Source organism: Ascaphus truei, chromosome 13 (genome assembly GCF_040206685.1).
Source record: "Ascaphus truei isolate aAscTru1 chromosome 13, aAscTru1.hap1, whole genome shotgun sequence".
Taxonomy (NCBI): domain Eukaryota; kingdom Metazoa; phylum Chordata; class Amphibia; order Anura; family Ascaphidae; genus Ascaphus; species Ascaphus truei.
The window spans coordinates 7,598,112-7,624,192 of NC_134495.1; the positions used below are offsets into that span (position 1 = coordinate 7,598,112).

The 26,081-nt window shown below is 41.4% G+C and overlaps 1 protein-coding gene across 3 annotated transcripts in view; it reads left to right on the forward strand.

Moving 5' to 3' along the window:
• KNTC1 (kinetochore associated 1) overlaps positions 1–26,081 on the forward strand; it is a 56,334-nt gene that overhangs the window by 7,160 nt on the left and 23,093 nt on the right. For all 3 annotated transcript variants that reach the window (XM_075568271.1, XM_075568272.1, XM_075568274.1), the window contains exons 9-37: positions 1,413–1,506; positions 2,098–2,150; positions 2,306–2,415; positions 2,506–2,560; positions 3,769–3,867; positions 4,175–4,218; positions 4,301–4,366; positions 4,456–4,531; positions 5,730–5,855; positions 5,936–6,025; positions 7,239–7,304; positions 7,709–7,770; positions 7,908–8,019; positions 8,132–8,275; positions 9,014–9,070; positions 9,401–9,499; positions 9,987–10,106; positions 10,200–10,343; positions 10,660–10,758; positions 11,842–11,942; positions 12,603–12,705; positions 12,850–12,984; positions 13,673–13,792; positions 13,980–14,049; positions 14,151–14,218; positions 14,792–15,081; positions 15,438–15,610; positions 24,108–24,205; positions 25,858–26,002. In XM_075568271.1, the coding sequence (XP_075424386.1) occupies positions 1,413–1,506; positions 2,098–2,150; positions 2,306–2,415; positions 2,506–2,560; positions 3,769–3,867; positions 4,175–4,218; positions 4,301–4,366; positions 4,456–4,531; positions 5,730–5,855; positions 5,936–6,025; positions 7,239–7,304; positions 7,709–7,770; positions 7,908–8,019; positions 8,132–8,275; positions 9,014–9,070; positions 9,401–9,499; positions 9,987–10,106; positions 10,200–10,343; positions 10,660–10,758; positions 11,842–11,942; positions 12,603–12,705; positions 12,850–12,984; positions 13,673–13,792; positions 13,980–14,049; positions 14,151–14,218; positions 14,792–15,081; positions 15,438–15,610; positions 24,108–24,205; positions 25,858–26,002 (3,019 nt within the window). The remainder of the gene's footprint in view (positions 1–1,412; positions 1,507–2,097; positions 2,151–2,305; positions 2,416–2,505; positions 2,561–3,768; positions 3,868–4,174; positions 4,219–4,300; positions 4,367–4,455; positions 4,532–5,729; positions 5,856–5,935; positions 6,026–7,238; positions 7,305–7,708; positions 7,771–7,907; positions 8,020–8,131; positions 8,276–9,013; positions 9,071–9,400; positions 9,500–9,986; positions 10,107–10,199; positions 10,344–10,659; positions 10,759–11,841; positions 11,943–12,602; positions 12,706–12,849; positions 12,985–13,672; positions 13,793–13,979; positions 14,050–14,150; positions 14,219–14,791; positions 15,082–15,437; positions 15,611–24,107; positions 24,206–25,857; positions 26,003–26,081) is intronic.

Consider the following 26,081-nt stretch of genomic DNA (forward strand, 5'->3'; position numbering starts at 1 on the left):
AAAGTCCAATCCTGAGGGTGCAGCTCTCTTCCAACTGTAAACAACCCAAACGTATACTATAAAAAATAGAGAAGCGTGCACACCTCCTAGTGTAGTATATAGATTTACTTGAAAATGCAGGAACTAAAAGCACACTTCCAGACGTCCTATAAACAAACAGCATAGGCAACAGTAGTTGGCTTTCTGCAGCCGACGTTGCAGGTCCTTTTGCATTTCCAGGCGCGTCAGTCAGTGTGGACAGCAGTTTCCTTCTGTACTCCTGCAACAAAATTATAAGCGTTGCCAAGGTAACCTAAAAGATGGCTAATCTTGTAGCATACATAAACACCATAGTAGCAATGTTGTAATACTCCTATACATATACAACAATTATATTAAAAAAAAAAAAAACCCCACAGTAATAGTGAATGGAAACACATAATTTACCATATCCATCAATTGGATTGATATTTAACACAATTCTCCATTTTTTCCTAAATATAGGTAATGGGTAGGTCTGTTCAGTATATTAGAACAATCCCATATCGCAAGAAATATAACACTTCCAAATGATGATGATATATGTACATCGCCCTCAAAGACCTAAATCAACCATTGAAAATAAACCTAAGACAATATAATCTTAAAGAGCATCCTAAAACCCAATGATGATAAACTTGTACAACAATACTTTCATTAAAAAAATAATATATGCTAAAAATTTATTATAAATTATTTATTAAAAAAATGAAACTAACGCTCGTGAATCCAAAAGGTGTGTTTCTCTTTTTCTACACTTTTTAATCCTAGCGAGATTTATTCAGGAGAGCACAGATCCAACATTTTGGTTCAGGGTTGGATCTTTTTCGAGGGATAAAAAAACATGCAATGATGCTGGGTTGTGATGCAATTGTAGTGTTGGCGGGGTAATGGAAACCCTTCAGACATACAGTATGGCTGCATGCATGGTATGGATGACTGCACGCTGAGCGATCAGACTGCCTAAAGGCAGTGATCACGTCTATACGGCGTGCGGAAGGGGGCGGGCATTGCGCAAGAAATCGGTTAAAACTGATTTCTTGGCGCGACGGGCCGGTCACGTGAGCGGTTCGCCCAATGAGGGCGAACCAGTGCCGTCACTGGCACGCCCCATGGCGGACATACTAAGGCCAGGGACAGCACCAGATTTCCCTCGCCTCCGCACGGGCGAAGTCTATGGACGCAGCCTTGGGTGTGTATCGCTCTGCTTGTGTACTTGTTTTATGCCTTGACGGTTAAATTCTGGCCTAAAATGTTGCATGTGTGCTCCAACTATTCTACATAATCCTGGTAACAAACACAAGGTTTCACCAAAGAGCCTAATACTTGGCACATATTCCATGAAACTGTAGATTGTAATAAATGAAACAATGATGTATCTGTATTTGTCTTAGGGCAAAGGTGACTGCGTCATTTCTAAGTGGAAGATGGATCCTATAAAAAAACACATATGTATTCAAAATGTTGCAGATGCATATCTGATACAAGGTAATATCATCACAATTCCAAAATATGAACCATTACTTTCAGAATGTTGGCGTACCGTAATATGCAAAGTAAATGCCGTCTGTCTGGAAAACCCGGAATTCTATCATCTTAAAGTAGCATTATAATATAAAAGTGCCGGTACTACCGCCTCTCTCCCACACCCAGCCCATCTGTCTCCCCCCCCCACCACCACCTCACTCAATAACCTCCCCTCCCCAGTATACATGAAACCACCCTATCTCCGCAATACACATACTCATCTCCCCCTCCCCTACCACCATTTACACATAATCCACTTCCCCCAATAACTAGCACACAACACTTATTGTGGAAACCTATTGCTTGGCACATATGCCTACACTTTTTTTTGTTCACTACTGCCTCATTCTATTTTACACACATTGGCTGTGTGCAGTGATGGCCCCGCCACCTCTGCAAGCAGGGAAAAAACCTGCAGCAGGGGAAGCTGAGGTGCCAGTACTGAGTACAGATAGTACCATCACAACAAAAGATATATTATTATTATTCCTGTCAGTGCTTTTGGTTGGCCCGCATTTCTATACACTTGTATTTTTTTTCTTTCTTTTCAAGGTGCAAGGAAGCTTCAAGTTCTAGATAATCTGCTGTTTGTTTTGGATGAAAATGTAAGTGTTTTTGTTGTGCTTTCTGAACTGTGAAGAGAAGCACTATCAGGGGGGTTTTGTATTGGATTTTCCTGTAGAGATTTGAATGTATTTGCCTTTCTCATTGTAGACTCTTAAGAATACTTTTAATGGTACTTGGTTTTTTTTTTTTGTAGGATGTTTTGACTGTTTGGGATGTTTACACTCTTATTTTGGTATGGATCTGTGAATCATGTCTCATATCAGATTTTCTTCTAACCACAGAAGGAGATTCTTCCGTTACAGGGTATAGTATAATTATATGTTGTAAATGTACAGTGAATTTAAAAAATAATTGCCAACCATATTTAGGTCTTTGTATATTGTCCCTTTACAGACCGGGACATACAAACCTTAAGCTTATAGCACTGACCACTCCTAATGACAACCAGGTAAGTTTTTCTCTTACAGTTACCACCGTGTTTTTGATTTTTGTCCAACGCAAATGTAACACCCTGGGAGACATTCACTAAAGCATGTCAACACGATGGCGGATATTGAAATGTAACCGCTGCCAGGTGTTTTCATGACTTCCAGTATTTGCCATACATTATCTATCCCCTGACCAAAAAAAACAACAAAATTCTTCATATGGCAAAATGTGTGCTCATTTAAATGCCATTTCCCAGAATCCCTGGCTGCAGTGGACACATTGTATGCTAGCAGATAATAGGGAAAAGCGGGGTTGCAGACCTGTCCGAGACATGAATGTGCTCACAAGTAGCATTTTTATTTGCTGTTCAAATGGCAACCAATGAAGTTCTTAATTGCTGGAGCATAGCACCGCATGTCTCCAGTTTGTAGCAAACTTTCTAACCACATAGATGAAAGTATAAAATATATATCAGTGATTTTTCAACTGGGGTTCAGCAGCCTCCAGGGGAGAGAGCTGGGACAACTCTCCCAGCTGTCCGAGGCCCGGCGGCACCGCGGCACGCCCACATAGCAGTAACCCGCCGGCCCCCGGACTCGGCAGCAGCCGCCTGGTCACTGCTATCCTTTCTCTGCCTGCTCTGGTTTGCCTGGGGGAAATGAGGGGAGGTTAAAGAAGGGAGTATCTGCTTGGCTTGAGAGAGAAAGATTAAAGGGACTCGGGTTTGTAGTATCCGGTGCTAGGAGGGGGGCTCCCGCAACAAAATTATTAGAAAAAGGAGGAATGTCCCGTTAAAATCCCAGCCTTTGCAGCAGCTATTTTAACCACTTCAGTGCTAGTGAGGTCGGCAAATCTCTCTAACACAAAGAGGTTAACAGAGTAGATCTTTTAATTGTACTCCTATATCTTATTTGCTCCACTTACATATTTATGCTGCCTCCCCTGTGATTAGTACAGCTCTCTAGGCCTTATTTATGCTGCACGCCCCCCCACCCCACCAGTACTCCTCTTTGACGGGGACTGACTTTGTGGTTAAAAGTAGCTGCAGTAGTTTCTTTATGACTATATTGCTCTCTGGGTGTGATGGTCCCTGTGGCTCTGGGCTGGGCCGCGCTCTCAGCAGTGTGTGTGCGCGCACGAATTGGACTAACCCCATCAATGAGTACTGTACAATCTGTCTCTTCTAGACACCGTGATTTAGTTGCAATGCCTTATCTGATTCCCCAGATGAGAGAGCTGGCTGTGTATTCATTCCCCACCATGAATCTCTTGTATTCTGTTCAAGTTTCTGATGTATCCACACTTGTTCAAACTGGAATCAGCATGGTAAGCGTTACATCTTTATTTTCACTAGAGAATCTATGTAGTTATTGCATCTGTTTGCAGCATTCAGCTATATATTTAGGATCTTATTTTATAAAAGCATTAAATGCATGGAAAGTTTACATTTTACATGTGGGTAAATGGCAGACATTTTTTCACTATTAAACAATGTTCATATGTATTTAGTTGTAAAGATTATTTCTATGTAAGAATACATACCAATACAAAAAATCCACAGAAATCTGTTGGTTTTTATTTTCCCTCCAAAAGCAAAGTACATTTTAAGTTGTTGCATTTTTGTCTATTTTAGGACACCATATACCTTCTGGAGGGAATTTATGACAGCGATGAAAGGTATATTCTTGCAGTTGTCTACAGCTTTACCAGTGCTATGACACTTAAATGTACGTTTTCATGATTGCATGTGTGTTTTTAGGTCCCCTGAATGTACCGTCTCAGTCCTCGCAATGAGATGCTTAACAGAAGCATTACCAGAAAACAGGTATAACCGCATAAAAAAAAATCATTCAAATGTTTGACTTAAAATATATTTTTAAATAAATCTTTCATTTTGTTGGGTTCCTTCTATAGATTAAGTCGCTTACTTCACAAGCATAAGTTTGAGGAAGCTGAGACATTTGCTATTCAATTTGGATTAGATGTTGAGGTAAGGATTTATTTTTCTCTTTTGGGAACCATACTAATGTAGCGCACTTTCCCCCACCCCCTGGGAGATATAGCGGCTTCGGTGTATGTGGTGTTACCTGCGCCTCACAGGAGGCCTGAACCTCCGCTACTGGGAGCCTGGGGTGTACCTGATCTTGTTGACAACAGCGCCTCCATTTGCACGGGATCCTAACGATGTGGGATAACCCCGTGCAGGACAATATAATAAACACACATCAGTAGAATATAACAGGTTTTACTGAACAGTATATAATACTAAAATATATACTCGCAACCACCTTACACCAAGTGAGTGTCCCCACAGTACAAAAGGTGCTTGGCACCAATACCCAGATGTCCTTTTACCCAATGTCAAGGCCCACCCAAAAGTGTGTATGGTAGCGCTACCCGTGAACCGTTGGTGCACTTTAGTTGAGGTACGTGCCGGGTACTCCAATACCCGGAGCGGCCTATTTTAACAGGGATCCTGGAGATCCAGCGACGTCCGCAAAGCCTCTGGGTGGGTTGTGTTCCAGCAGGATGGTCCCACCAATAAAATATTCTTTAATCATGTATGCCTGTATCGGGTCCCAGACTGCAGGCTATGCTTCACAACGTGGCTTCTTCACTGGCACTATAAACTAACTATATACAGCTAATGGGGAAATGTCCCTAGCTCGGGGTTTCCCTGAAGCGGACACTATCTAATGAGGTGATTGGGAACTATCTTGGACCTGAGGGGGTAAATGTGACGTAGTCTGGGTGCCACTGACACCCAGAACTTATCTTCCTTGTCTCAGTCCTGGCTCCAACTGAACGAACTGTCTGCTTGCACTTCAAGCGCTCCCGAAGTGCCAGCCTCCTCAGGAGATTCTAGCAGCCCTATTGGCTGTACTGTCACATGACCTCAGCTGCTGGGGCATTCTGGGGAGTGTAGTTCCCCTGCGGAGCAAAATAGTGAGGGGGGGGGGGGGGGGGACAGATGGAGACATGGCCACACTCAATTACAAGTATCAGAGGGGTGAGATGTTCCTTTCTGTCATTGCATGTGGTGTTAAGGCATATTCATAGATTTATGTATGCTATGGTTCACAACTAAAATCCGTTTGATTTGTTTTTGTGCCCAATAGCTCAATACTTGTCCTAGTTAGTTTTGATGTTCTGTTCTGTAAACTGATGTGTGTATTCCATTTTGCCAGCTCGTTTACAAAGTAAAGCTAAATATTGTATTAGAACGATTGGCATCTGCATCCGTCGGAAGTTCTGAACAAAGCCTGTGGCAAGACTTGGTGGATGAAGCTAAGGGGTATCTGCGAAAAATAAAGGTATCGGAAACTCATAAATGTGTAGACCATGTCTCGCAGATCTCATTGGAATTTTTCAAAGTATATTTCTCTTTTAACAGGATGATCATTTTGTGGTTGAGTATTGCATCAATGCTCCATGGCCAACATATGAAACCACTTTGGATATGCTAAATTGTGCAAAGGCGAGAGTAAGTGTGTTTTTGTTTGCTTCTCATTAGTTGAAACCCAAATTAGCGCTAAAATTATAGATTCATTAAAAATGTCCTGTACATTTTTAAAGCATCACATTACTGATTGCAATTTATAAGATGTGTGAAAGGCTCGTGAAATGTATTGTATATTCAGCTTTTCAAACAAACGTTCAATAGTGTTGCCTTCATTTTAACAAAATAAATAACATTTGTAATACTAGGCTTTTGAAACCATTAATCTCACATTACCTAGCTTTTTGAGAGCAAATTGCTCACAAATTTGTTTTGGTTTTGTAGTTACTTGAGGGGGGGTCATTCTATACAGGCTGACGTGGTTGTTGGGCAGTTTGTGTTCTGACATTTCCTTTGACTTCGGTGGAGATTGTTTTTGGCCAAAATGGACCTCCTTGGCCCATCTAGAACAAGGCCCTTGGCCCATTTAGAACAAGGCCCTTGGCCCATTTAGAACAAGGCCCTTGGCCCATTTAGAACAAGGCCCTTGGCCCATTTAGAACAAGGCCCTTGGCCCATTTAGAACAAGGCCCTTGGCCCATTTAGAACAAGGCCCTTGGCCCATTTAGAACAAGGCCCTTGGCCCATTTAGAACAAGGCCCTTGGCCCATTTAGAACAAGGCCCTTGGCCCATTTAGAACAAGGCCCTTGGCCCATTTAGAACAAGGCCCTTGGCCCATTTAGAACAAGGCCCTTGGCCCATTTAGAACAAGGCCCTTGGCCCATTTAGAACAAGGCCCTTGGCCCATTTAGAACAAGGCCCTTGGCCCATTTAGAACAAGGCCCTTGGCCCATTTAGAACAAGGCCCTTGGCCCATTTAGAACAAGGCCCTTGGCCCATTTAGAACAAGGCCCTTGGCCCATTTAGAACAAGGCCCTTGGCCCATTTAGAACAAGGCCCTTGGCCCATTTAGAACAAGGCCCTTGGCCCATTTAGAACAAGGCCCTTGGCCCATTTAGAACAAGGCCCTTGGCCCATTTAGAACAAGGCCCTTGGCCCATCTAGAACAAGGCCCATGGCCCATCGTTTGAAGATGAGCGGCATTTGGCATCGCAGGAAAGGTGATAGAATGAAATGCTAAAGATACTCTGTTTTTAGTTCTAAATATTTAAAGCACCTACAATTATTAATACTCTAATTACTTTAATTGTGTTACTGAATCAGAATTAATAAATACCCTTGTTATGTTTATTACAGATTCAGACACAGGAGGACAACGCACTGCCAGCATTGTCGTATGAGATTCCAGTGTCTATGACAGATGTAATCAAAATATATTTTTACGTGAATATATAAACATTTGGTTTATTTTAACCCCAGCAACTGTAATATAATGCAGCCATTTTGCTTAGCTGTAGCTATATTAATATTATACTTTTTTTTTTTTAATTATTATACCCCATACTATAAATGGGGGTACTATTTGAGAAATATAATGGTAAAATAGAACATGTAAGCATTTTAAAATGATACGTGGGAAATAATGCTTACAACTTTTTTTTTTTTTTTTAATTTTTTTTTTTTTTAGACTATACTATCAAGCAGGTTATTGCTACTTTTAGAATGCGCTAAAAATCGGGGTGTCACAGAATTTAATGTGATTGATTTTAAATGTATATGATTAGGGTATGGTTTGTTTGATTGAAAAAACATATTTGTTGTTACAGGTGCTGAGAGCCCAGTCGAAGTTAACTACATTTTATACAGTGTCTGGACCTGATAAATTCAGGTTGGTGTTATTTTGAAGCTCTGCCACAAAGCACTTGGTTTGTCACGAAGTGTCTCAAACCAATATGCGGTAAATAGAACAATCCAAAGATTGCTGTATTTCTGTAGTTGCGTTATTTAATTATTTTTTCACCTCAGTGGCATCGCTTGGATAGAATATTTAAACAATGAAGATGTTTTAAAAGACATCCTCTCTCAGTTGGAAGAAATGAATTTCCATTGTGCGCAGTATCTCTGGCTGACGCATCAGGTAAAGGAGTTCCTTTATATTTACCTTTTTATGCCGCATTTGATTCGCCTATTTGTCATTTTTACAATATAAAGTTATGTATTATAATGAACATGTTTTTGTTTTTGTTTAGGCAGATTTGGAATGCAAGTTTGACGAGAAGATGCTGGAGGGCCTCCTTAATGTGATTCCTGCAAATATTCCTACACATGATTTATGTAGTTGGTTTAAAAATATCTTAATTCCGTTTGTAAGGCGGCTTGTACCAAAAGCACAGGTACAAACCCTGATTTGTTGCATTGCCTTATACAGTGTATGAACTGCTATTTAAAGAAAAGTTTGTATAATTCGTTTTTTGTTCTCTTTAGCTTTTATTTTTATGCCGCTATTTTTATTTTTTTCTGCAAGCAGTCTTAAAATCTATCCTTATTTCATATAGCGCTTTCCTCCCAACGGGACACAGTGCTGCGCAATTACAGTATAGCGTGCATACAATTTTACAGACACAGTCCCTGCCCCGTGGAGCTTACAATCTGTTTTTGGTGCCTGAGGCACAGGGAGCTAAAGTGACTCACCCAAGGTCACAAAGAGCCGACACCGGGATTTGAGCCATGCTCCTCTGCCTCAGTCCTTGTCATTATTTTCGCAATCTATGCCTTTACTCACTGAGCTCATTACTACTTCCTTCTACTCTGGTTGTACTATATATTGGGTATAATATATACATCACTACTAGTAACATCTGATATACATATACTGTAAGACATCACTACTTTATCAGTAAGCCCTTAACTGCACATTTTTAACTGTCAAATCACTATATAATTGTGTTATTCACTAAGTTTGTGTGTGTTTGTTTTAGTTTATTTTTTTAATATATATTAAAAGTGAATTGTTAATTTCCAATAATATTTCCTTGCTTTATATAAGAGTGTAACATACAGAGACATATCCTCTCCCTATATATTTTCTCTACTCTAGTTGGCAAGTAATTTTTCTAATGTTCCTGTTTTAGAAGATCATCGCAGGATGGCTTGAGCACAGGGCACGAGGCCTTGAATTGACTGATAAGGTAATCTTGATAAGCTGCAAATCTTGTTATACAGTACTTTGTATGGGGTAATATCAAGCGTCACAATTGGCACAAAGGCCCATCATACTTGTATCTTTGCGTGCGTTTTGGTCCACTTGTCAGCAATTTTGGGAGCTGCTTTGGAGCAATTGTAGTAGCGTTTGCGTCCATATAATTGAGCAGAGGGGTCCATTCAATCTGCCAGGCCTGAGGTGGTGCCAACATCTGTTTCTCAACGCCAGGTATTAGAAGCTTAAATTTATGCCAATTAAAACTTGGTAGGCCACAATGTCTGTTAAATGGATCAGTCAAAATAGTTCTATTTAACAGGTTAACTGGCCAGAGAATGGACTTGAAATGGCAGAAGTGTATTTTATATCAAAGAATCCAGGGGCTCATGGAACTGCACCTTGTCTTTTGATTCCATTGGTAAGTGATTGGGTCAGTTTTTAATGAGTTGAGCTCTTCATGTTGCATAACTAGCATGTATTTATCCTGGAATACGATGAACCCAAAGCACGTGAAACAAAATGCAAAGAGGCGTTCAAACCAGCAATCCTACTACTCCTCCTACTACTCCTACTATTCCTCCTCCTATTCCTCCTATTACTACTACTACTACTACGCCTACTCCTACTCCTCGTGACTGTCCAAACCTCAACTACACTATTTTTATCCCTAAGGACTCCTGATCATAGTTCCCTTTGGTTTTTTTTTTAGATGCCATTGGTCTGTCATACCTTGCTCCCACATGCCAGTAGGAAGCTGCTATAAGTGATTGTCTATTTAAATATCTAAAGGCGTTTATTTTTTTAAACCTACCTCTTTCATTCCTGGGTGGGTTTTAAAAACATTGGTTACCTCTTAAGCTTCCTTTTCTGTCTGACCGTTGGATGCAGCTCATTGTGTATTTTAGAAGGAAGATGGTGACTGTGAAGAGGTTCGGCAGTTAATGAAGCTTGTGAATAATCTCCAGGCGTTGGTGAACCTGTACAGAAAGTACAATTGTAAGCTAACACTTTCTGATTTCGAAAAGGTGAGACATGCCCAGTTGTGTGACCCAGAAAATAAGGTTCTCGCCAATAACCTATTGATACTTCTGTATTTATACTAATGTGTGGTTTTTCAGGAAACTACAAGTACAATTGTATTCCGTATGCTGGATAAAGTATTGGCACCTGAACTCATTCCATGTACGTTAGAGCAAGTGATTAGACCATACATGCTTCAGCACAGCCTACAAGAGGAAGAACTTCTCCTTCATTATATTAAGGTAATCAGTGCTTGGTATTTATTCAGCTTTTATATGCTAAGAAGCCTCCATGGTCACGGGAGATGTTTACCTCCGGCGGATGTCGCATTAAATTGTCCCAATGATCTTTCTTGTTTATTATTAAAGGCATGTAGCTACAAGCAAGAATGCAGATATATTTTCTAAAATGGTAACATTATTTTCAGTGATTTTTGCACCTCTTTGAAAATAGTATACATTAGATGGTCACCTATGGGAGCTCGATCTTATATTTGTAAAACTTTTTTTTTTTTTTTTTAAAGTAGTTGCACTGTTTTGTAACTGTGTTCTGCTTTAGGATTTGCTGGAGCGCTCCAGTTCTCGGTCTGTATCCGTCTTTCAAACTGCTTGGGAAGCTAAAGCAATGGCAATAATGGGCTGCATGACCGATGCAGATGTAAGTACTGTTTAAAAGTCTCTTCTTAACCTAAAGGAAACAAAATACAGACCATGTGTCGAAGGAAGTGGGGGAAAAAAAATCTGCATTTTATAAAGTTCCAGAATTAATAAAAATTAATGGTGACTCTAATTAGAGAGGATACCGTTTTTATTGTTGCTGAGCCATCTCCCTTGAATTGTGCGTTTTGAGACCACAAACCACAATGTTTACTGTAATACAATCCTATTAATTGCATGGACATCCTAATGTCCTGTCAGTTGGTACTATTCAGAAAGTGTAGCCGGGTCAGGGTTGGAGAGCGTAGAATGGTCTTACTTGCCGAGGTCAGAGGTAGGAGCCAGGAGAGTAGTCGGTAGCCGGGTGCTGTGGTCAAGGGGTCGGAAGCCAGTAAGATAGTCGATGTTCGTGTGCCGTGGTCAGGGATGGAGAGATACGGAAGGTCAGAGGCAAGCCGGGGTCGATATCCATAGAGGGGTCCAAAGTCTAGCCGGGTCGGTACACAGATAAAACACAGTGGCAGGCAAGGCAAAAGAACATGAACAGGGACGTTGGAACAGCAAGGCTACAATGAACTATGCTCAGCCAAAGGGGAGAGAGCTGAGCGTTTGTGTGTGTGTGTGTGAGTCCAATGAGACAGCGGGGAGGAGCGGCCTCTGCGGAGGCAGGGATAGGCTGTGAGGTGCAGGAGACAGGTGTGCAAGATAATGAGTCTAGGAACGTAGCTGGGGAGTGGTGGACGTGTGTCGCAAGCGGGGGGAGGGGGGCGAAGCCAGGCTCCATGGGAACCTTGAAAACCCTCCGTGGTTGCGCGCTCTCTGTAATGTGCGCGGGAGGCTGTGAAGCAGCAGGTAAGGAGGGAGCGCGCCGCAGGGGACTTTCTCCCCCGATGCCTTACAGAAAGTAATATTTAAGACTGACCGTTTATCAAGTTCCGTGATGTATACAAAAATATATGCGTGAAATAAAACATTTTCAAACCGATCCCTATAGAAAATTACATGCAATGCCTTTCAAAAAGTCATACAAATATACATGTTTGTTAATGAAGGATTTCTAGTAATACGACCCCTCGCTTTGCAGCTAATATTCGATGCTGTGCTCATAATGTCCAGTGCTGCTGCACCCTGGAGCGTTGCGGTGGAACAGCTAGTAAAACGGCATTTGGAGGTGGCGCATCCCAAGTAAGGAAACAGCTGACCAAGAACTATTGCCTTTTTTTAAAATGTGTATGTACCAGGGGTTCTCAACTTCAGTCCTCAAGACACCCTTCCAACCCCCCAAAACAGGTCAGGTTTTAAGGATATCTTGGCTTCAGCACAGGTGGCTCAATTAATGGCTCAGTTGGATACTGCACCACCTGTACTTAAGCAGGAATATCCTGAAAACTTGACCTGTTGAGGGGGTTAAGTACTGGGGTTGAGAACCCCTAGTATATACACATTCAAATTTCAAAATTTGTTGGAATTACACAAACCTTTCCTGGATTAGAAGTATGACGGCGTGAAGACTTTACAGCAGCAATCAAATGCTCCTGCAAATTGGGAAAGACTTGTTTCTGCTTTCATTTAGAAGCGTTTTTTTACATGAAAGCTGTAATAAAAATCTGCACTTAAATCGTGGTACTAAGGGTCCCCTTTTTATCCCACTATCCCTTCCCACTATCTCCTAAATGAAATGACATATTCAAGACCAGCATTATGGAAAAATCATCTAGTTTGTCGCACCTAGCACCACACAAACACAATTGGTAGGTTTTTCAAAAGCTAATGTATTTAGTCCCTATTTCACCTAAATTTAAAAGCTTTTAAAAAAACAAACAAAAGCTCTGTGCTTTCTTGTAGAGTGGTGTTGTTGCGGGAGAGTTACAGACTGATGGAGATGAACACACTCTTGCGCAGTTATGGAATAAGGGACTTTAATCTTGCAAATGACAAACAGATCATGGTAAGTGACGTGCTCGTTACTTTGTTCACGCATACAATTGCAATAAGTGCTTGTTGCTAATTAAACCGTGTGATTTTAAAAGGTGGATTTAAATAGCTAAAGTGTTAATTGGTTGAGCATTTTTTTTTTTTTTTTTTTTTTCAGGGTCTGGCAAAATACATTCTTAAACAAGATTCCCCTACATCCCTGGAGGATGCTTTAAAGATTGTGAAAGCCTATTTGTTGCCTACTGGAGAAGTTTACATTCAGAGGATTGTGCAGTTGATCTACATGAACAGGGTACGTTTATTCATTTCAAGCGTTTTCCGTGCATTTTGTTCATTGCTTGAGCATATGTTAAGCACAACATGGTAAGAATAATTGTGTTAAGAATGCTACTGAAAGCTTTTAAATGCTACGTCTACTTCATTTGATCAATTATGTTTTCTACATATTCAAAAACCAATGTAATCTTTCTATTGGGAACTGAAATCCAAAATATGCCCGCCTTCTTCCTGGTGCCTGCCAGGGCAATATTGCAACACGGTTTATAGCAATGGAACTTTCAGGATCCTGTCTGAACAGATTTGATCTTAAACATGGCAAGTTTGTTCTATAATTTATTATTTAATGAGTAGTTCCGCTCCCCTGTTCCTGAGATACTTACCGGGGAAGGTGACACCGAGTTATGTCCCCTCCAGGAGAAAAAAAAATGGAGGTTTAAATCTCCTGGGTCACGCGAGGTGAGAGCCACGATGCTATCTTCCACAGTTTGCTATTGGCCCATGTCACACTGGATTTAAACCTCCATGCAGCACCTTCTTTGGTAAACATCTTGGGAGCTAGGGCCCCTCCAAAGCTGAAATTAAAGTGGTTCAGTTTCAGAGACCTCCTGCTTCCTCGACATGTAAAAAAGACAGAACTGCTGCCTTTAACATTAAGCCGTTAGATACGCATATGCACACTGACAAACATGTTCTATTCACAGGGAGACGAATGTCTGCAGCTTCTGGAATCACTTTCTCCAGCTGACATAGTAACAACAGTAGAACGATTCTCATTGTGGGCAAGAATAGTCTTAAAGAATAATCCTGGCAATTCTGAAGAGGTACGTTTTGTAAAATAACATACATTTATATATTTGTTTTACATAATCTACAGATTTAGTCCAAGCTATACATGGACAGAATTAGACCTGGAACTGCCATTGGGTTGAATTAAGTGACCCGGTTTGTCCATATTTAAAAATTTTAACGCTCCTTTAGCCTATATAATTTTTTTTTTTTTTTCTGCAGTGCAAAGAGCAAAAGTTAATCACGAAAACCCTTGTGGAGAGTCTGAAGTTCCAAATGTGTGTACAAATGGGTACGTTTATTTGCATGGCAAAATTATTTTCAACGATGTTTTAAAATTGATGAAACCTTAATGTGGTTTTTTTTTTTTGTTTGTTTTTTTAATTGCTGCAGAAAACCCTTTACAGACTGTGATGTGTGAAACAAACCTCCGGATGTTTAAAGCCATTTCTAATTTACAGGTAGGGTTCTTCTCTAAATATTTTTTATTTTAGTTTAAACTTTATCCCATCCTAAAGGGAAAGGGAGGGGCTCAGTGAGTGAAGCCACTGACTCTGCAAGCAATGACACTGCGTGGGAATCACGGGAGCCTGGTTCAATTCCCGGTGTCTGCGCCTTGTGACCTTGGGCACGTCACTTCATCTCTCTATGCCTCAAGCACCAAGAACATAGATTGTAAGCTCACTTGACCAGGGACTGTCTGCACAAATCCTATGTGCTGCACACAGTGCGCTATAATGTAATTGTAAAGCGCTTAAGTCCCGTTTGGGGGGACGGGGGGGGATGAGAAAGCGCTATATGAAAGTTATTGAATGTCTTGCCGTATAAATTGGTGATCGGTTTGTTCCCAGCTGTTAAAACAATGTTGCAGTTGGTATTGCGATCTAATTTGAGTAAAATATGTCACCATTGATGGAATCCACCCCATTACAGTGGACCTTTCTTGCTCACTTTGCAATGGACCCGTAATTTGGTGTGTTAATGAGCCAGATTTAGTGAGCTTTGGCCATGTTCACCTTTTTATTTCATTTCAGGAGCACTTTGACATCTTTATTTCACCCGAGGAATACGAAACTCGTTCTCTGGTCTCTTGGCTCATAGATGAGCACATTGAAGCCTACGAGGGTACAAGGTCGAAGTCTAAATCTGAAAAGGGGCCGGAACTGAATCCCAGCAGTGATGACAACCCCAGAACACCGTTCACAGAGTTCAGACTTTACAGACTTGCACGGCTTCTACAAGTCACAGAACAGGAGCTAGAAGCAAAACTGGCTTTACGGGCTTTGGATGTTGGGAAAGTTGGAAAATGCCTTGGGATTTGCAGGTACAATACCCTGTTTTTTAAGCACCAGAATGTCTGAGTTTAACCCGTTCTGTGACTGTACGTCATGGCCTCTTCCGTTTACTAGGCGGACCCCTCCCCTTCTGTTCCAGTCACTGGAACAGGAAGCAATCACGTGATTGCTGAGGAGAGCGGTCACATGATCGCTTAGTGCCAAAGCGTCCATGGTACTGAAGGGTTTTTTAAATGGTGCAGTCTGCTAAATCCAAGTATCGGATGATTGCGCTATATTGCTGTGTAACTTGTGGCTTTGAGCTCCAGGTTTTTCTGATCTTTATAGCATGGTATTCTGTGTGCGGTTGTATTTTTCAAATTTGGAAATGTTTGTTTTCCCTCAGAGATTTATATGAACATCACTCTAATCCACAAACTGGACATTTATTGTTTCTCGTTTCACAAAAACTGTGTCAGATGTTGCAAGAAAATCTTCCGATGGTGATTCCTCCAGGAATGAACCTTCCTGCCGTCACTTACGAGTTATCCTGTCAGGCAGTCACGATATGCAGTCCAGGTAATATCCGGCGCAACAACTTACAGTAGTAAGTTACTAGAATAGATGAGGAAATGGACATACATATATAAGGAGACAAAGAGTACTCCTAAAAAGATCCCCATTCACTGCACAGCAAAGCTGAAAATGGTCATCAGGGTATAATTACCACTAGAAATATAGTATAGGCTATAAGGGTACAATTAAGTAACCGCTCCCAGCACTGTGGGAGGACAGTTACCACTAAAATGCCCGTAGGCAGAAAATAATAAATAGTTTAATGTTAATCAGAAATCGGCGCAGTAACACATACTCAAATCTACCATAAAAACAATTAAAACTCATATCATGGGTGATGAAGGGTACAGGGATGTCTATGGTTAAATCCCAAATATTATAATATACATCCCCTAACCAAATCCTGATCTTTAGTGAGACAGAAATAAATGAATAAGGGTTAATAAACGTATAGCACTAAACCCTCTTGTCTCAGGGTGGGGTGCTGGTGTGGGTAAAACTGATCAATGAATGCTGTAAATACTCTAATGAATGTCAGTAGCAAGACCGCATACAAGCAGCATGTGGTGCAGTGCATCCAAAGTGGTATATGGATCAATGTCAGATCCCATGCATAGTATATCACCAAATAAGTACATCAGTGTCGCACAATAGATACACCATAAGCACACAGTGTGCATTCAGATACCACAGTACAGAAATGATCAGCGATGCATGTAATCAGCATAAAGGCATAAATAACCTGTACTATTCAGTCCCAGCTCGACCCACCCCACTACCAGCGATCAGGAACAATCTCACCCGTGACTCCTCCTACACGACGTCAACGCGATGACGTCATGCCGACGTACGTTTTGCGCATAAGGGGCTGGCGCTTTCTCAAGGCTGGCGCTTTCTCAAGGTCGGAGGTGATGGAAGGAGCAGCACTGCCCTCTTATATACCCGCATGCCGTGCGGTTTCTTAAAGGTACCACTGCCCTACAGGATTGTAGTGGCAAATAGGCAAATTATGCGTATAATTAAATAAAGAAAACGGGAGATAATAAAATTGTGTATTGAGTCACTGATATGTCCTGGGTGCATAGTGTATACACCACAGTATTTGTCCTCAGTAATACTGGTCTCTAACTTGTCCAAGAGTCACACCAGACAGATGGACACTAGTGCAGACATCTGGACAGTAGAGCACAAATGAGGGATAGCATCCACACTCATATCAACTAAATGAATGTTTATCATTTACACAAGCCATAGTCTCTATCTTATCAGAGAGTCACAGCAGACAGATAGATAATAGTGCATACAGCTGAACAGTGGACCTCAGTTGAGGGCTTACATGTACACTCATATATACTGATTTGATGTATATGTATATAATTCACACAGACCATATTGTGGGCACATATTATAGTTGGTGATATTGTGGTATAGTAAGTATCATTATCTGTAGGTGTAGAAATGATGATATACCATTCTGTGGGCACATGAGTTATACATAACATCTATGGTTTATTTTAGGGGGACCGGTATATAGCCTAAAAATAGATGTTCGTTTTCACCTCACGGGCGGACAGCTTAGGTTAGATCATTTGTACAACTACAGATAATGATACTTACTATACCACAATATCACCAACTATAATATGTATTACTGAGGACAAATGCTGTGGTGTGTACACTATGCACCCAGGACATATCAGTGACTCAATACACAATTTTATTATCTCCCATTTTCTTTATTTAATTATACGCATAATTTGGCTATTTGTCACTACAATCCTGTAGGGCAGTGGTACCTTTAAGAAACCGCACGGCATGCGCGTATATAAGAGGGCAGCGCTGCTCCTTCCATCACCTCCCACCTTGAGAAAGCGCTAGCCCCTTATGCGCTAAACGTACGTCGGCATGACGTCATCGCGTTGACGTCATGTAGGAGGAGTCTCGGGTGAGATTGTTCCTGATCGCTGGTAGTGGGGTGGGTCGAGCTGGGACTGAATAGTACAGGTTATTTATGCCTTTATGCTGATTACATGCATCGCTGATCATTTCTGTACTGTGGTATCTGAATGCACACTGTGTGCTTATGGTGTATCTATTGTGCGACACTGATGTACTTATTTGGTGATATACTATGCATGGGATCTGACATTGATCCATATACCACTTTGGATGCACTGCACCACATGCTGCTTGTATGCTGTCTTGCTACTGACATTCATTAGAGTATTTACAGCATTCATTGATCAGTTTTACCCACACCAGCACCCCACCCTGAGACAAGAGGGTTTAGTGCTATACGTTTTATTAACCCTTATTCATTTATTTCTGTCTCACACTAAAGATCAGGATTTGGTTAGGGGATGTATATTATAATATTTGGGATTTAACCATGGACATCCCTGTACCCTTCATCACCCATGATATGAGTTTTAATTGTTTTTATGGTAGTTTTGAGTATGTGTTACTGCGCCGATTTCTGATTAACATTAAACTATTTATTATTTTCTGCCTACGGGCATTTTAGTGGTAACTGTCCTCCCACAGTGCTGGGAGCGGTTACTTAATTGTACCCTTATAGCCTATACTACATTTCTAGTGGGTAATTATACCCTGATGACCATTTTCAGCTTTGCTGTGCAGTGAATGGGGATCTTTTTAGGAGTACTCTTTGTCTCCTTATATATGTATGTCTGTTATCCCTATCCCCTTTGCACCAGCTGAAACTTTATTTCTCGTTAAACTATGTATTATTATGGTGAGCGGTATTTCACTAGTTATACAAATATAGATGAGGAAATGGCAAGGGGTAATGAAGGTAGAATGGGGGCAAGTGCCAGTTTGACAAGCGGCTAGACACCCATAGTAAATACAGATAATACTAGAAAACTTCTAAAGACTAAACCCAATTGGCGCAGAAAGGAAGCAGCAGATAAGATAATCGTACAGGCTGAAAAAAAAACCTCAAATGCATGCTTGCTAATGCAAGAAGCCTGACAGATGGGGGAGCTTGAATTAATAGCTGCAAGGGAGCAGTATGATATCATAGGCATTACTGAAACATGGTGGGATGAAACTCGTGACTGGGCAGTTAATTTAGAGGGTTATTCCCTTTTTTGGGATCGAGCAAATAGAGGAGGTCGCGTATGCTTATTTGTTAAACCGGTTCTAAAACCTTTTATAAAGAAAGATGTTTATGAAGGGAATGATTAAAATGTAGAGACTTTGTGGATAGAAATTGGCCGTGGAGGTAAAACTATAAAGAAAAAGTTTGTAGGGATATGCTATAAACCAACAAATATCTGTGAGATTGAGGAAGCTAAAATACTTTTGCAAATGGAGAAGGCATCAAAACTGGGTCATGTTTCCATAATGAGTGATTTTAATTATCCAGACATAGACTGGGACAATGGGATTAGCATTATAACAAAAGGAAACAGGCTTTGGGGGTGCTTAAAGACAATTACATTACCCAAATTATCGAGGAACCAACCAGGAGAGGGGCAATACTGGATTTGGTCATATCAAACAATGTAGAAGTAATAACAAATATTCAAGTCCTGGAACATTTGGGTAACAGTGATCATAACATGGTCTCATTTGAAATAAATTATCAAAAAACAGATTACTTGGGTTCAACAAAGACCTTAAACTTTAGAAAGGCAGATTTTAATAAACGGAGGACAGATCTATAAGTAATACACTGGGATTATGTTTTTGCAGGGAAAAATGTAGAAGAAAAATGGGCATTCTTTAAAACATTGTTAGAAAAGCACACTTATCAGTGTATACCCTTGGGTAATAAGTATAAAAGAAACAAGTCTAAACAAATGTGGCTAAATAAACAGGTAGGGGATGAAATTGTAAAAAAAAAAAAAAAAAAAAAAAAAAAGAGGAAGGCGTTTAGATTCTTGAAGTCAGAAGGGACGGAAGCATCATATCAAAATTATAAGGAATGTAACAAAAATTGCAATTACATTAGCAAAATGGATAATGAAAAAAAAAATTGCAATAGAAAGTATGATCAACCCTAAAAAGTTCTTTAAGTACCTTAATAACAAAAAATCAGAAAAGAAAATATAGGACCCTTTCAGTGTAAGATAAGGAAAAAGCAGAGATATTCAAAAAAAAATTGCCTCTGTGTTTTCCAGGGAATATCAATTTCAATAGTAGTGCTGCAGGAGGAAGCCGCAGCCTCTATTAATTTAACATTTGGTTAACTGAGGAAGTTCATAGGTGGCTTGTTAAAATTAAAGTAAATAAGTCTCCTGGCCCAATGGCATACATTGTTCTCATGGAGTTAAGTTCAGTAATAGCCAAACCATTACATTTAATATTCAAGGACTCCATTTCCACAGACTCCGTACCACCAGATTGGCGTAAAGCAGATGTGGTGCCTATATTTTAAAAGGGTGCTAGATCACAACCGGGGAGTTACAGACCTGTAAGCCTTACTTCAATAGTGGGGAAGCTACTTGAAGGTTTAATACAGGGTAATATTCAGGAATACCTAATGGAAAACACAATTATTAGTAATAGTCAGCTTGGATTTATGAAGGATAGATCATGCCAAACTAACCTTATTTGTTTCTTTGAGGAGGTAAGTAGGAATTTAGACCAGGGTAATGCAGTTGATGTGGTCTACTTAGATTTTGCAAATGCTTTTGATACGGTTCCATACACGAGGTTGGTGTACAAAATAAAGCAAATTGGACTCTGTAAAAATATATGCACCTGGATTGAAAACTGGTTAACGGATAGACAACAGAGGGTTGTCATAAATGGGACTTTTTCAGTTTGGTCTAAAGTTCTGAGTGGAGTACCTCAGGGATCGGTGCGGGGACCCCTGCTTTTTAACTTGTTTATTAATGACCTTGAGGTTGGCATCGAGAGCAAAGTCTCCATCTTTGCTGATGATACTAAATTGTGTAAGGTAGAAGAATCAGAACAGGATGTAATTTCTCTCCAGAAGGACTTGGAGAGACTGGAAACTTGGGCAGATAAATGGCAGATGAGATTTAATACAGATAAATGTAAGATTATGTATTTGGGAAGCAAGAATAGACAGGCGACTTACAAATTGGGGGAATCCTTGATAGAGGATTTAGGAGTGGTGGTAGATGACAGGCTTGGCAAAAGTGCCCAAAATCATGCAGTAGCTGCAAAGGCAAACAAGATCTTATCTTGCATTAAACGGGCAATGGATGGAAGGGAAGTAAACATAATTATGCCCCTTTACAAAGCATTAGTAAGACCACACCTTGAATATGGAGTACAATTTTGGGCACCACTCATTAGAAAAGACATTATGGAACTAGAGAGTGCAGAGAAGAGCCTCCAAATTAATAAAGCGGATGGACAATATTATGAGAAGAGGCTATCTAAATTATATTTATTTTCGTTGGAAAAGAGGCATCTAAGAGGGGATATGATAACTATATACAAATATATCCGTGGACAGTACAATGAGCTTTCAAAAGAACTATTCATCTCAATGGCAGTACAAAGGACTCTGAGTCATCCCTTAAGGTTGAGGCAGGAGATTTCATCAGCAACAAAGGAAAGGGGTTTTTTTTACAGTAAGGGCAGTTAAAATGTGGAATTCATTACCCATGCAGGCTGTGATGGAATAAATTTATTTAAAAAAAAAATATATATATATTTTTAGAAAGGTATACAGGGATATACCAAATAAGTAAACCTGGGAAGGATGTTAATCCATGGAGTAATCTGATTGCCAATTCTTGGAGTCAGGAAGGAATTTATTTTCCATTATGAGATATAATTGGATGATATGACACTGGTGTTTTTTTGTTTGCCCTCCTCTGGATCTATATACTGTAAGTATAGATATAGGATAAAGCAGCGGTGCGCAAAGTGGGGCGCACGAGACTCGCAGCGCGTGATTTACAGAGGACCCCGCACGCTTCCCGAATGCATTTAAATTAATGCCGGGGGATTCAGGGCCTCTATAAACTTCTACTTTGTTTCAGACGCTCTTGTTCATGTGTCGCCATGGCAACGCCGCGTCAAATTACGCGGTGGCGTCACATTGCCGTGGTGATATTAGGACGTCTGAAGCAGGGGGGGCGCAAGGCGAGGGGTACAGATGGCAGGGGGGCGCAGGGAAAAAAGATTGCGCTCCCCTGGGATAAAGCATCTGTCTAAATTGCATGTCTCTTTTTCAACCTTATCTACTACTATGTAACTAGTTCACATAGTTACATAGTAGATGAGGTTGAAAAGACGTAGGTCCATCAAGTTCAACCTATGCAAAATTTAGACAACAGATACTTTATCCTATATCTATACTTACTTATTGATCCAGAGGAAGGCAAACAAAAACCCCATTAAGGGGAAAAATTAATTCCTTCCTGACTCCAAGAATTGGCAATCGGATTAATCCCTGGATCAACATCCTTCCCATGTATACTTATTTGGTATATCCCTGAACAGGCAGCCCTCGTTTTACAACGCTTCGCTTTACAACGAATGGCTTAACCAGCGCTATGTAATGCATACCTATGTTCATTTTTACAACGCCAAAACGGCTTATCCAACACACTTACAACGCTTTGCAAAGTTGTTTGTGTATATAATATATTATACTATATATTATATTTTGTTATATCTATATATATAAATTCGAAAGGTTACTGCTAGATGCGATGAATCTGATTGGTCCTCAGCCTCTGGCCAATCAGATTGGTGGCTCTGACGTCACCCAACTGCCACTCTCTTCCCCCTTGGCCTCGCCTCACCACACACACACCTCTCTCCCCTCCTTTCCCCCCCCATCATCCTCAGATGTGCTGCCCTTCACCGGCTCCCGGACGGAGGGGAAGCGCGGCGCGGCCCTCCTGTCCCAGCCGCCGGCGCTCCCTTACCTCCCCGGCGCTCCCTTACCTCCCCGGCGCTCCCTTACCTCCCCGGCGCTCCCTTACCTCCCCGGCGCTCCCTTACCTCCCCGGCGCTCCCTTACCTCCCCGGCGCTCCCTCACCTCCCCGGCGCTCCCTCACCTCCCCGGCGCTCCCTCACCTCCCCGGCGCTCCCTCACCTCCCCGGCGCTCCCTCACCTCCCCGGCGCTCCCTCACCTCCCCGGCGCTCCCTTACCTCCCCGGCGCTCCCTTACCTCCCCGGCGCTCCCTCACCTCCCCGGCGCTCCCTCACCTCCCCGGCGCTCCCTCACCTCCCCGGCGCTCCCTCACCTCCCCGGCGCTCCCTCACCTCCCCGGCGCTCCCTCCCCTCCCCGGCGCTCCCTTCCCTCCCCGGCGCTCCCTTCCCTCCCCGGTGCTCCCTTCCCTCCAGTGGCCGCGCGGGCCGGGACATGGCCGCCGCTGGGGGGGGGGGGGGGGGGGGGGGTGTGGTGTGTGTGTACATTTTGCTCCTGCCAACAATTTGTGCCTCAGCCGGTATGATGGCGGTGCCGAGTAGACAGGCAGTGGGCGGCCAGCCTCCTGAAGGACCCCCTTCCTCCTGCAGCTGCCCCCGGTAAGATGGCGGCGCACAGCGGACCGGCGCAGGGGAGGGGGGGGAGTCAGGAGAGGAGATGGGGGGGGGGGGAGTCAGGAGAGGAGAGGGATTCAGGAGAGAGAGAGAGAGAGAGGGGGGGGAGAGGGATTCAGGAGAGAGGGTGGGGAAGCCCACTGACTGACACACTCACTCACTGACACACTCACTGACACACACACTGACTGACACACACTTCCCCCCCTCAGTCAGCTCAGCTGACAAACACACGGGGGGCACGGAGCTGTGAGCGGCGGGGTGGGGGAAACAAAGCATTGAATGGGGGGGGGGAAATCGGAGCTGTGAACAGTGGGGGGAGGGGGGTGCAGCTCTGAACAGCTGTGAAGAGTGGGGGGAGTTGAGAGGGAGGATGGGGGAGCCAGAACATTACATCACGGGCAACGCCGAGTATATCAGCTAGTTATATATATGTATATGTATATATGTGTATATATAATATATATATATATATATATATTTATATTTACACTATATAATTTGTGTGTGCTGTGTATCTTATTGCCTGCGTAAAATATTTTGTGTATTTTAGCGTTAAAAATGCCTTCAGGAACGGAACCTTTCATTTAAACAGTGTTCCTATGAGAAAACGTGTTTCGCTTTATGACGTTTCGCTATCCAACGCCATTTTGAGTAACGCATTGTGTCGGATAACCGAGGACTACCTGTATACCTTTCCCATCTAAAAAGATGTCCAACCTGTTTAGCTTTTGCCACTAGCAAAGTGTAATGATGATAGCTTATTAAATTAACAGCCGTTGACAAAACAATAAAAAGTTTAATTTGTCTGCATATTTAAGTAAGGACTTATTAAAAAATGTATGACAATTACGCTGGATAGGAAAATAGTGCTTTAAATGTGACTGGGTAATGCCGAAGTATTAAGTCCTTTTGGATGCCTGAAATGTTGATGGTAAAGCAAGTATGTAAGAGTTGAATAAAATAGTTTTAAGCCCACTGTGTTATCTTGCAGACCTCCTGTTGGATGCTTTGGAATTAAGCAAATGTACCAGATTCGCTCTGGATATTTACAGGCAATGCCATATCGAAGAAGATAGTTTTAGAACAAAAGTAAGATTCTCCGTTTTTTTTGTTTTTTTTCTTAATGAATATTCTTCTCTCTGATTTAAATAAAAATGTTGACATTCTTCTCATTTGCAATTGTACTGCACCCTACAAATGTGTTCTGATATTGACATCCGTACACCATTCTTGCCCCAAACTCTTACCTTGTGCCACTGCCTTAATTGTAATGTAGTCTGATAATCACCGTTGTAAGATTTTCTTCTTGCTCCAGACACAGAGAATTCAAGCGCAAATAAACACGTCAAGTGTAAAAAAAAAAGTTACAACACCCTTAAAGTGAGCATGTGAAATTAAGTAGAATTGATCATTCCTGGAGGTAGTGCCGCTTCTCAGAGGACTCAAACCGAGTCCAGAAACAAGGATCCAGAGCGCAAATACTTCCAGGTTTTATGTGAGAAAATAAATAGAACACAATAGTAAAAACAAATGCAGAAACGTATGTCTGAGGTATCCCACTCACATTTGATTAAGTAAAGTGGTGTGGTGATTAGGACTAACCAACTCATGTGATCCTCTGAGCACCCTCGTCGGTCATCCATCAGACCCAATTGGAAGGAAGGGGGGGAAGGGAACGGGATTCCCACATAAAATAAAAAAAACAGCAGCAATAGTGCAGGTTGCTTCATCGGTCTAAGGGATTAATATGTGTATCACACGCTCAAAACATGGGAAAAATCAAACAGTTAGACCACTCTGGGTCAGAGGCATGTGGTGGCAGCGCTCCTTCTCTGCGGCGTCCCGACATCGCGTGCAGAGAAGAGCCACCAAATTAATTAAGGTAATGGACATTCTAACTTATGAGGAGAGGCTAGCTACATTATATTTATTTACATTAGAAAAGATGCGTCTAAGAGGGGATGTGATAACTATATACAAATATATTCAGGGACAATACAAGGAGCTTTCATAAGAACTATTCATCCCACGGGCAGTACTAAGGACTCAGGGGCATCCCTTAAGGTTGGAGGAAAGGAGATTTCACCAGCAACAAAGGAAAGGGTTCTTTACAGTAAGGGCAGTTACAATGTGGAATTCATTACCCATGGAGACTGTGATGGCAGATATAATAGATTTGTTCAAAAAAAGGTTGGACATTCTTTTTGAAAGGAACTGTATTCAGGGATATACCAAATAAGTACACATGGGAAGGATGTTGATCCAGGGATTAATCCGATTGTCAATTCTTGGAGTCGGGAAGGAATTTATTTTTCCCCTTTACGAGATATCATTGGATGATGTGATTGGGGTTTTCTGTTGCATTCATCTGGATCAATAAGCAAGTATAGATATAGGATAAAGTATCTGTTGTCTAAATTTAGCATAGGTTGAACATGATGGACGTACGTCTTTTTTTTTTTTTTTTTTTTCAGCCTCATCTACTATGTAACTATATAACATGTTTTAATCCTTTATATTCATAAAGCATGTTGATTTTTTTTTTTTTTCCATTTGAACTCCAGCCTATCTTTCCCATGTACCTCAAATACTTATTGACGTAATACAGATGAGATACAGTTATTTACATGCAAATAATTATTTTCCTATATCATGATTAATAACTTTCCAATATAATGTTTACATACCTTTTTACTACAATATAATGTTTACATACCTTTTTACTACAAAAATGTATCCAGAGTGGAACTTTTGGTGCTGATAAAGACCCTTACAAAGATTTATTTGGCGAAGATTTCTTCAGCGAAGATGGGATTGTTCTTGATCCATTGGTTGTGTTACCAGTTGCCTATGATGTCGCCACTGCCTTGGTGCCAAGTACTGCTGGTAAATTATCCTATGCCCTTTCGTTGAATGCTATTACAGGGGTGGCCAATTGCAGTACTCAAAGGCCATCAACAGGTCA